This window comes from Tupaia chinensis, unplaced genomic scaffold (assembly GCF_000334495.1).
Source record: "Tupaia chinensis unplaced genomic scaffold, TupChi_1.0 Scaffold000196_1, whole genome shotgun sequence".
NCBI classification, from domain to species: Eukaryota; Metazoa; Chordata; class Mammalia; order Scandentia; family Tupaiidae; genus Tupaia; species Tupaia belangeri.
Genome location: NW_006159671.1, coordinates 658227 through 670491, shown reverse-complemented (window position 1 = coordinate 670491; position 12265 = coordinate 658227). Strand labels below are relative to the sequence as shown.

Below are 12265 nucleotides of genomic sequence, written 5' to 3'. Positions count from 1 at the left end.
CAAGTGCCCTATAGCGAAAACCTCTCCAAAAAAGAAAAAAAGAAAAAAAAAAAAAAAAAAAAAGAAGCAGCCAAGTAGAACTGGTGGTTGTTAGAGGCTGAGGGCAGAGGAAAATGGGGAAGATGGTAATCAAAGGGTCCAAACTTTGAGTGAAACGATGAGTCAATTCTGAGCATCTACTCTACAGCATGATGACTAGTTAGTAATGCTGTTCCAGGGTCAGCCAGGTGGCATGCTGGTTAAGGTGGCTGGATCCCGCATGGTCTAGTGCATAGTTCAAGTACCAGACCTGACAGCTTGAAAAATATGCTGGCTGTCTGTGTGTATGCCCCAAATCTCGAGAATAGAGGAGAAAGGAATGTGGCACGGCCATCCCCCCTTGGGATGATTTCTCACTTTCTTTCTCTGTACCTCTTCAGTGAGCACACGGCACATGTGCTTTTCTCAGCAGAAACTTTATAATGTTTTAAAGGAAGCTCCTTAAAAAATTTTTTTTAATGTTGTACTATATACTTGAAATCTGTTGAGGGTATGGCTTAAGGGCTTTGATCGTAAAGAAAATGTTCCGTGAGGTGATAAATGTACTAATTAGCTTGATTACGGTAATCATTCCATAATGTATACATACAGAAACTCTTCACATTATAACCCTAAAATGTATACAACTTTCATTTATCAACTTTAATAAAGCTGGAGATAAAATAAGTTATTCCTTAAGGGCAGTGTATAGATAAAGAATTCTATATATTCAATAACTTTCTCAGACTGAGCATGATGGAACGGAACTGTATACACTAGTGTGTATAAATTATTAAAAAGTATTTTATTTCACTGTATATAACTCATTAACTTCTGATATATTAGAAGTTAACAGAATTAATAACTGCAAACAAAAGTTAATATACAGAGCTGATAAGTTTTACAAAATCTCAATGTCCATTTAATAATCTAACTAACTTCTGAATGAACTTAAAACAATAAATGATGCAAATATCATACTTTCTCCTAAGTACAGTACTGGGGGAATATATTTTTTTAAACCCATTCACATTTTAGTTGATATACTTAAGAAGACACTTCTTCAGAGTTGGGACAACATAGCTAATTCTTTTTAAAAAGGATTATTTTTTTGAATTTTATTTACCATTATTATTATTATTATTATTATTGGTATAGGGCATGTGTGCTCATTAGTGAGACAGAGAGAAAGAAAGAGAGAAAGCAAGTTGCCAGGTCCAGGACTCAAACCATAACAGGCCACGTGGAAGTCCAGTGCCTTCACCACACCACCTGCAACTCCCCACAAAATAGCACATTTTTTTTTAAGAATTACTTTATCTAATTTATTTACTTATTTATTTCAATTTGACCAGAGAAGGACAGAGCAAGAGAGAGAGAGAAGGAAAGTGATAAAGGACGCTGCCAGGTCTTGAACCACACTCAGCCACGTGGGAGTCTAGTGCCCTTAACCACTATGCCACCTCCCGGCCCCCAAAATCGCTCATTTTAACAAATACGCCATGACACTGTAACTGAGAAACTAGAGTCTAAGCTGCATTCCTGTTATAAAAGTGGTAGTGCGTCACTAGCTTCTAATCACTCAACAAAACACAGAATCATTTTCAATTTCATTTATTTCTTCAGAGAGAGAATCCCCAACACGGTCTTAGCACCACGATCCACCCTCAACCACCACTAGCTCTTGATCACGGGCAGGTATGGGCTTGAAAACTCTGGGAGATCTCGGGATGCAAACCTGGAGCCCTCCCAAGTGGGCCAGCCTGGTCGAGCGTCACATTTTATCACTGTACCGCCATCCAACTCCTGAGTCACTATTTTTAAAACTATATATTTATTCACTATTTAATTCACCAAAATTAATGAGCCCAACAAACTCTTTCCAAACCATTTAAGGCTGGCGTACCACATTTTCTACTTCCACTACAACTACATTGTACATTTTGTTTTTCTAATTCTTCAAACTGTTTAGCAAGTCTCTGTTTTGCTTTCTGCTGCAATAAGAATTAGTCATAATAAAAATTTTTAACATGGAGGCCAGTAGATGGAACAATAGTTAGATAGCTGGGCTCCTACGTAGTCGACTGCAGTTTGAGTCCCAGACTCAGCAGCTTAAAACTCATACCGGGTATATGTGCATGTGTGCCCAAGATCCCAAGAAAAGAATGGAGAAGGGATTGCAGCATGGTCACCCCCCAGGGGGGTCATTTCTCACTTTCTGTCTCTCTGTCTCTCTCTGGTGAGCACACATGCCCTATGGCAAAAATATCTCTCTAAAAATTTTTAACATTAATAATAGATAATATTAAAGCTTTAACTATATTAAAGCTTCAACTTAAGAGATTTGAAAAGGGAGAAAGGATTCAGTACATATTAAAATTTATTAAATACAAGTTGTCAGCCTAATTCAAAGCCCTTTACCATATGCAGAAAGACTTTGGTTAAGAACAAAGAAATGATGTGTCTTCACACAAGGGATTCAAGATGTCAATATGCCTTATGACTGGTGAGACTGACCTTTATCATTTGGCTGTGGTGGTATCTGCTGAGTTTCCCCCCTAAAAACCATCCCTTCTGTAGTTAATTTATTTCCTGGGGAAGATACTTTGAACTCTGCAAATCCTGTTTCTCTTTAAATTTTTGCCCGTTAATCTTGGTAACCATTGGTGGATCTTTTCTGTAAGGAATTACTAATGGTGATTTTCTATTTCTCTCTTTCTTTTTATCTTTAACAGTGGGAATTATACTCTTGGGTTGAGCTGTGGCTCCTCTATTTATTTGGTTGACTCATGCATACTCATTTTATCCTACTGGTTCAAATCTAATACCATTATGGTTGCGCTGCTCAAATCATTCTGGCTTTGGCCAGTAGGAGCATCTTCATTTTGCACTTTGCACTTTCCCTGCCCCACGCCTGAATCAATCTCCCTAAGGTGCCTTGGTCCCTATTTGTGAAGGTGTAAGAAATTAAGATCTGGCCACTAGGTGTGCTCACTGCTACTGGGGTTTTAATACGTCTTTTCAGGAGACAGAAGTAGGAATTGTGTGTATATTTACTAACCCACACACGCACACATTTACAATTTCTATGTGGACACATATTCAAAACCACAAGTCAATACTAATACCGCTGATTCGGATCTGTCACCTGAGTACTCATTTTATCCTTTCCTATTTCCTATTTGAATCTTTCTCTAGCAGTGAGAAACCTAGCTTACTATCCACACATATTTACTAACTGTTCAATTCTAGTACACACGAAAAATAGCGTCAAAATTGCTTATCCATACTCTTGAGAAATGCCTTTACTTATTAGACTGCAGCATTCATGTAGTTCTTTATTTAATTTTATTTTTATTTATTTTTTTTTATTTATTTATTTTTTTAATTTCGCTATAGGGCACATGTGAGAGGGAGAGAAAAGGCAACTCACCAGGTCTGGAACTCGAACTGCAGTTGGCCATGTGGGAGTCCAGCATCTCTGCGTCTTTAACTTAATCTTGACCCACACCACAACACCCAGTCAAGACTCCAGTTAAATAGTTCTTGTCTTCCCACATTCACTTCAGTGTGGCTATGTTATTCATTGGCAACATAGCAAAAATCCTTTGCTAATGTTTGCATCTATTCAGTACCCTTATCCACCTTCCTCTCCTTCTCTTTCTGATTGTTTCAACTGTTAGTTGTTGTTGCTGTTTTCTTTTTATTATTATGTAAAGGTTATGAAAAACATATTATAATCATGAATTTGAGCTAAACTTTCTGAAAGATATACTCAGTGGGAGAGCCCATGGACTGGTGGTTAAGGCAGCTGGGTTCCACATAGCCGACAACACGGTTCGAGTCTCAGCACAGGTGGTGTGCAAAACAAGCCAGGCACATGTGCAGCCATGCCTAAAATTCCCAAAGGAGAGAATGAAGGAGGGACTGTGGTGTGATCACTCCCCATGGGGAAAATGAGAAAGCACTTTCTCTCTCTCTCTCAGGGAAAACGAGAATGCTCTCTCTCTCTCTCTTTCAGTCAGAGCACGGGCACTCTGGCAAATTTAAGGGGAAAAAAGATGTACCCAGCGAAGTGTTGCCCCTCTATTACCTTGTGACCACTGTACCCTCCTTTCCATCTCTCTCCAGCCCCACGGAGGGAGTGACCACCTTGGTTTCTCATTTATCCTTTCTGTACTTTTTCTGCAGAAAAGGACTGCAAATGCACATTTTCTCAAATCTCTCTCTTTCTGACCTGAAGAGTAGCACGGCATGTTCTCTTGGACTTTGCCTTTTTATCCTTTAGCAAAATATCCTGAGTATCATTCTTTTTCAGTTCACATAGACCTTTATTCTATTAACAGGTATACAGCACTCCACTGGCAGGACACACCAGAGTTTATATACCCACTCTCCTATGGATGGGCATTTGGGTGGTTTCCATGTTTGGAAACTACAGTGCTGCAATGTAACGTTGTGTACATGTACCCCAGAATTCTGGATGTGGACCTTCAAGATGGATTCTAATGAATGAGATTGCTCGGTTAAGAAGTACTACACAGTTTTGTTAAGTATCCCCAAATGCACAGCTTACTGCAATGTATGAATAATGTATCTGTCCATAGCCTCACCAGTAGAACACTCCAGATTTTTTAATTTGTTGGCAGTCTAAAGAGTGAGAATATAGTATCGCAGTGTTGTTTCAATATGTATGTCTGTGGGTGAGTTTGAGCTCTTTTTCATATGTTTGAAGACTTTAACAGTTTTTTTTTTCTAAATATTTTTGCCAGAGGGCACATGTACTTACCCGAGACAGAAAAAGAGAGGAAGAGAAAGTGATAAATACTCCCTCCTGGGAGTGATCATACTACAATCCTTCCTCCTCCATTTCTCCTTTCAGGATTTTGGGAGCACATACACGCACCTCATATGTCTCTCAGGGCACCAAAGTCTGGGACATAAACTATGCAGTTGACTATGTGGGATCCAGCTGCTTCAACCACTATGGCCACCTGCTGGCCCTAATACCTTTATTTTTTGTGAACTATCTGATCATGTAATTTCCCCCATTGATCTATTAAGTGACCATGGTTCAAATCTTAGCCCCGAAGGCTCAAAAACCACACACTAGGCATGTATGTGTGCATGCCCCAAAATTCCAACAGGATGAAGAAATGGAGAAGAAACTGGCACGCCCACACTCCACTGAGAGATGCTTTCTCCCTTTTTCTCTATCTTACATGTGTTCTCAGGCAATTAAAAAAAAAGAAAAGAAAGAAAGAAAAGAAAAAGAACCTAATATTTCAGGCCTAGCCTGTGGCACAGCTGGTGGTATGCTGAAGCCAATGGTAACTACGGATTCAGACACCCAGCCCGGTAGACCTGGAACACCCTGGGCACACACACATGTGCATGCCCAAACTCCTCATGAGCTGGAGAGCTGGAAGAAGAGGATGGTGGCATGACTAGACCCTGTTGAAGGTGCTTCTATCTTAATCCATCTTTCTCTTTCGCTCTCTCCCCCACATATATGTGCATATGCTGTCATAAATAAAATATGATTTAAAAAGGAATATATCATTTCATTCCTATAGGTCAGATCAATAAAGTATCTTTAAGAGATCAACAGAATTTTCACAAGACTTCAGTTCAGTAAGGAACGAACACAGAGCAAGGTCCCACATGGCGACCACCACCAATCCCTGGCATGATCAGCCTGAAATGCACCAAGCATCGACATAAGTACCCAAGATCTGACGACGGGCTGGAGGATTGGAAGAAAGGGACTGTGGCATGACCAGACCCTGTGGAGGGCACTCCCTCTCTCTCACATGTACATACACCGCCATAAATTGAAATGAGTGACCCTGCCACAAAGGAAACTTGACAGTTACGGTGTATGAGGAGAAGCCAATGCCAATGTGGACAGAATCCATTCTCCATCAAAATAGTCTCAGTAGGGACCAGCAGTGGCATAATTGTTACTTGCTGGACTCCGACACAGTCGACCGCCGTTCAAGTCCTGGGTCCGGCGGCTTAAAACGCATGCCAGGTGCATGTGCATACGTGCCTAAGATCCCTAGAGAACGAAGGAGAAGGGGATTGTGGCATGACCATTCCTCCAGGGGGTGATTTCTCACTTTCTGTCTCCCTGTCTCTGTGGTGAGCACACACACCCTAAAGCAACCAAAACTCTTAAAAAAAAAAAAAAAAAGTCTCAGTAAACTAGATGCCTTAACTAAATTACCTGATCTGTCTATATGAGACAGACAGCAAATATGATTAAATCCATTTCAACTTTGTCTTGATCAGTGTCTTAACAACTAAACATTATTCTCTCGAGTCTGTTTCAAAATATGCAGTGTTTAAATAAGCTCATATTTCTAAATTCCTCCATAGTAATTATTAGTATGATTATCAGTTTTTAATTGACTTAACTTTTCTACCAAAATCAACTACTCAAAGAGAATAAACAGATGATCTATCTTCCTAAAACACTTTATCTCCATTTTGCTATAACAAGTGGTCCTAAGCTAATTAGAGACAGTATGATCATCTTACCAAACTGAAGTAAAAGGTCATCTTCTAATACTGGCTTCAGATACTCTTCCTTCTCCCAAGGCACTGGGTTGTATATGGAATTCATATACTCAACTGTAGGGTTCTGGATGTAAAATTAATTGCACTTCAGTACACATAATCACAAAATCTCCCTAGTAAAAACTAGGAAAATTAAGCCAAAAAAAGAAAAAGACATCGTGTTTGCATTACACAAAATCACTATGTGTTTATTAAAGGAATCCGCATTTACCTGTCATTACATTATCTTGGCCGGATGACTGCTTAATTAATGGTTTCAATGCAGAGTTTCACATTATTGGAATTTAGGGAACGTGACAATATACACATTCAGTTGACTAAAACAAAAGCATGTGAAACACTAGAAAGGAGTGACCAACGTACTTACAATCACACTGGAAACTATTCTGATTTCAGAGAAATACTGGGTATTCATATTTCCCTTAATCTGACACTCTTACTTTCTCACATGACGCTGACTTATTTCCTAGACACAGTCAAAAACGACTCTCAGAAGCACAGTTACTTGGTCTCTATCTTGCGCTAGTTCCTAACATCTGTGATTCCCCCGTATGAGGACTGCCAAATTTAAATGCAACAGTTCTTCATATCCTTTCAAATAATGTACACTGTACAATGACAGTCCCTGTAGTATTTAATTTCTTAAAAAAAAAAAAAAAAACAACTTGTAAGTTAAGCTGCCAACTTACCTTAAGTCTAATAAAATTTATTAGCTTAATGTATCCATAAAAGTCAAGTCCTACAGGGAGAAAAAAACAGATAATTCACCTATTTTAATATAATGTGAGTTTCGTTTCATTGGCCTATTCTACAAAAGCTTCTTTGACTAGGCAATAAAAATATTTCTGTCCTCTAAAATACTACTTATAATATTTTAGATTTTTACTAAGAATTAGAAATAGTAATTTTGATATTTCTGAATATTTAATTTAAAAAACAGCTGCAGATAACAATTTTTTTTTTTTGGAGAGGTTTTTTTTTTTTTTTTTTGCTATAGGGCGCGTGCGCTCGCCAGACAGACAGAGAGAGACATAGAGACAGAAAGCGAGAAATCTCCCCCCAGGGGGGATGGTCACGCCACAATCCCTTCTTCTCCATTCTCCTCTCGGGATCTTGGGCACGCACGCACACGCGCCCGGCGTGAGTTTTAAGCCACCGGGTCCGGGACACGAACTGCGGTCGACTACATGGGAGTCCAGCGACATAGCCATTACGCTAACTGCTGGTTCCCCAGATAACAAATTTTGAAGCGCTTTTCATATACTTCTAAAAAAATGAGAAATTATTATTATTTTTTTTTTTTGGAGAGATTTTTGCTACAAGGCACGTGCACTTGCCAGAGAGAGAGAGAGAGAATAAACAAAAAGTGAGAAATCACCCTCCCCCTGGAGAGAATGGCCACACCGCAATCCCTTCTTCTCCATTATCCTCTCAGGATTTTGGGCACACATGCACATGCGCCTAGCATGAGTATTAAGATGCCAAGTCCAGGACTCAAACGTGGGAACCCAGTGATGTAACCGCTACATCTGCTGGTCCTGAGAAATTAATTTTAAGAATTCTACTCCTGGGAACCAGCAGTTAGCGTAATGGCTATGTCGCTGGACTCCCACGTAGTCGACCGCGGTTCACGTCCCGGACCCGGTGGCTTAAAACTCACGCCGGGCGCGTGTGCGTACGTGCCCAAGATCCCGAGAGGAGAATGGAGGAGAAGGGATTGCGGCGTGACCATCCCCCCTGGGGGGTGATTTCTCGCTTTCTGTCTCTATGTCTCTCTCTGTCTGTCTGGCGAGCGCACGCGCCCTATAGCGAAAAAAAAAAAAAAAAAAAAAAAAAAAAATTCTACTCCTCATTTGTCAGAACAATACGAATGTGGAAAATTAAGTCCTAGATTTTATCAGGTATTTGGCAGTTGTTATTAGAGTGGAACATTTCTAAATCCCTAATTTTTATGGGGTCTATCAAATTATAATTTTGCCAGTTCATGGAGTATACAAAGAATAGTAGCTTTTACATAAAGTTAAATGATGCAAATTAAAAAATAATGATGCTTACTATCTGCTTCTCATGTCTTTCCAGAAATGAAGCAGCATTTAAAATAAGGAAAGCAAAACCAACGTATCTAACCAATTGGTTATTTGTTAAAAGAAATGTAGTTACCAGGAAGCTTTACTAGTACATAAAAACTGCTATAATGTTAAGTGAAAACTACAACAAAATTACACCTTAAGTAGTATCTCAATTCAGTTTAAAAACATAATATTAAGGGGCCAGCCGGTGATGTGGTGATTAAAGGTGCTGGACGCTCACATGGGTAACCGCGGTTCAAATCCCAGACGTGGTGGCTTGCTTTCTCACTTTCCCTCTCTCTCTTTCTCTGTGTCTCTCAGATCAAACTGGAAATTCGTAATAATAAATAAAGTTGAAATAATAATTCTTTGGGAACCAGCAGTTAGCGTAATGGCTATGTCGCTGGACTCCCATGTAGTCGACCGTGGTTCGCATCCCGGACCCGGTGGCTTAAAACTCACGCCGGGCGCGTGTGCGTGTGTGCCCAAGATCCCGAGAGGAGAATGGAGGAGAAGGGATTGAGGTGTGACCATCCCCCCTGGGGGGTGATTTCTCGCTTTCTGTCTCTATGTCTCTCTCTGTCTGTCTGGCGAGCACACGCGTCCTATAGCGAAAATCTCTCCAAAAAAAAAAAATTCTTTAAAAAGTTTATTTTAAAAATATAATATTAAAAGTGAAAGAAAAAACTGAGGCTGTCACATTTTACAAGAACCATTGCAGCTGAATTTATGATTTAAAACATTACACCACATCTTTATTTCAGATCTAAAAATCTGTCTTGTATTTGGTATTCTTCAATGTCTCTTCTAGCTGTTAATAAATATAGGGACAGGGGCCAGCAGGTGACATGGCAGTTAAGGCGCTGGACTCCTACATGGATGATCACAGTTTGAATCCTGGACCTGGCAGCTTGCTTTCTTACTTTCTCTCTTTCTCTCTCTCATGAATTAAAAAATAACAGTAATAAATAAAATTCAATTTTAAAATTCATGAAAATAAATAAATATAGGGACAAAACTCATTTCTATATTTAGTGGAACAGAAGAGCTCTTCTATATTCATTTAAGGTGTAAGGTATGAATTATAAAGTGATTACATCCAAACACAAGTTTCAAAAGAAACAGCATCTGGGTATTTTGCATACTACCTTAACTTCATCATTTCCTTTTCCCATACTCCCTACCAAATTGCTTATAAAATTAATCTTGCAGACCTTGAAGTTCATGCTATGCTTTGACCTGATTAAGTTCTTTTTCATAATGAATTTCTTCCTTTTGCCGACTCCACCCTGGCATTCCATAATTCTAATATGATAAAAATGCAATGGCATGCCAAGTTTCTTATTTTTAGTTGTGAAGTCAATATAAGCTTAAATACAGTGAATCTTGTTTAAACGAGTGACTAATCATCCCTCTAAGATTGTTTGTCAAAAAAAAAAAAAAATCAATCCCATAAGATAAAATGTTGTTATATATTTCACTACCTCAGACAGGAAAAAACAAGTCTAGATAATTATAAAATTTGAATTTAAATTGCACAACTAAAATTGTCTTTATTGTAAAAAGTACTCACCATGTTTATGGACCATGTTATCAATACTAAATTGATGTTCAGACTTACAGTGTGAAAATGTTTCTTCGGCTGATGTAAATAACCTGAAAAACCAAACAATAGGTTCACGGAATAGCTCCCCAAAACGTCTAAATCTTAATTTCATGTTAAATATACATACTGCTTTCTAGGTTTATTTCAAATTAAGACAACACATTTGCAGATGAAAGGATTAGAAAGAGAGTTCCCTTTGATGGATTGTTTCTCTCAAGTCATGAATATTCTCTATTTGAGATTTATTTTCCTTTTCTAAAAGTCAACTCTGCTTTCCGAGACTTTGAGCCAGCAAAGCTGTAACTGCCTGTAAAAGTAAAGCATAAAATTTAGTTTTACATCCCCAAAGTGCTACACTTCTAAATTGATCTTGTAGTGTTCCCAAAAGCACTTGTGTTAGACTTGGGAGGACCAAACATCTTTGCTGTGACCTGCACAACCAAAGGACCTGGAAGCCAGGAACGTGCAGCAGAGAAGCTGCGTCTCCCTTCTGTATGCCTAGCACACACACAGCAGTTTGCAACAAATGTGTACCGCATAGGCGATCTGCAGTATTTGTGGAGCCTATCACAAGGCTCTGCACCCTGATGCTCAATAAATATGACTTTATGACAACTAGAGTCTATGTGGACATTCTACCTACCAATCAGGCTACGCATGAGAACAGTAACCGCAGTGTTTTAGTCCTGCAGGGCGCCGGGGGCAGGAGAGGTCTAGCATCAATCAGCAAGACCAGGCCCAGGTTTAGGGCGCACTGGGAAATGACGATTAGAGTAACACTGGCCAATGCCAGGTAGGCCTCTTTAGTAGCCCCTTTTGCCCAGGAGAGCAGTTTCTTGAGATTAAGAGAGAATTTTAAGGGGAAAAAAATGTGAATTTGGGAATGAAACAAACTACAGCTTTGTGAGTTTGGGCTAGTTATCGACACTGTAGTCTGTTTCTTCAAGTGAAGAAGGTATCAATTCCAATAGGTATGGAGCCCCTACTTAGGAAAGGCTGGGGCTAGCAGGTAGCATGGTGGTTAGGGCGTTGGATTCCCACGTGGCTCACTGCAGTTTAAGTCCTGGATTCAGTGGCTTGAAAATCACTCCAGGGGATTGCCTGTGCATGCCAAAATCGGGAAGGGAAGAGTGGAGGAGATTGGTTGACGGTGTCACCTTTCCCCAAGGGGTGATTTCTCACTTTCCCTCTCCTCTCTCTCTGGGAGCACACACACCCTAAAGCACAACCCTCCAAAAGCCCCAAAGTCGGAAAAAGAGAGAGAGAGAAAGGTGAACTTAGGCACCCCAAAGGCTCAGTGTTAACCTGAGAAGCTGTTCACTGGTAGTCAAAGAACCACAGGATGATAAAGCTGAAGGGCCCTACTTAGCAGCTCAGTGAGGCTCCCCAATGTGTCGCACATCAGCAACACCTCGGAGAGTGTCCATATAAAAACAGAAGATTCCTAGACTGCATCCCTGATTTAGAAGGACCAAGGTGCAGAGTTCAGCACCTGTGTTTATTTCCGTTACAGTGTCTTAGGTGACAAGGGTCTAAAACCAAACCTGACCATCACAGATCTGGTCCAGAATCGCCCCATTTTATACAAGGGGAAAATGAGACCTGTGGAATCAAGTGGCAGAACCTGGTTTCCAGGTTGTGGCTCCTCCCTCTACACCCCTGTGGCTTCCTCTCCGCAAGCCTTCACCCCAACCACTGCACTAAGAAGTCAAGGGCAGGCCCCTGTGTTGACTCTCGCCCTGCAGTTCCTGGGTGGACCACACAGACCCCACGCGCCCGGGGCACCGGGGGCTGGAGCCGGGCGCGGAGGTGGACGAACCTGTCACAGAACAGGCAGGGGGTCTGCTGCCTGTTGTGCGGGAGATCCGCATCGTCCTCATCCTCCCAGGCGGCCTCGTCCCCGCTGTCCGACAGCTCTGGCAGGTCCTCCTCCGCCTCCACGGCGCCTCGGCCGCCTACCACACACAACAGTCAGAGCCGCCTCGGGCCC

The 12265-nt window shown here is 40.6% G+C and overlaps 1 protein-coding gene across 1 annotated transcript in view; it reads right to left on the bottom strand.

Moving 5' to 3' along the window:
- Positions 1-12265, bottom strand: part of PRMT3 (protein arginine methyltransferase 3) — a 128605-nt gene that overhangs the window by 116017 nt on the left and 323 nt on the right. Inside the window, exons 2-5 of the mRNA XM_006146901.3 lie at positions 12095-12230; positions 10243-10325; positions 7290-7339; positions 6562-6664 (exon numbers count right to left, since the gene is read on the bottom strand). Of these exons, the coding sequence (XP_006146963.1) occupies positions 6562-6664; positions 7290-7339; positions 10243-10325; positions 12095-12230 (372 nt within the window). The remainder of the gene's footprint in view (positions 1-6561; positions 6665-7289; positions 7340-10242; positions 10326-12094; positions 12231-12265) is intronic.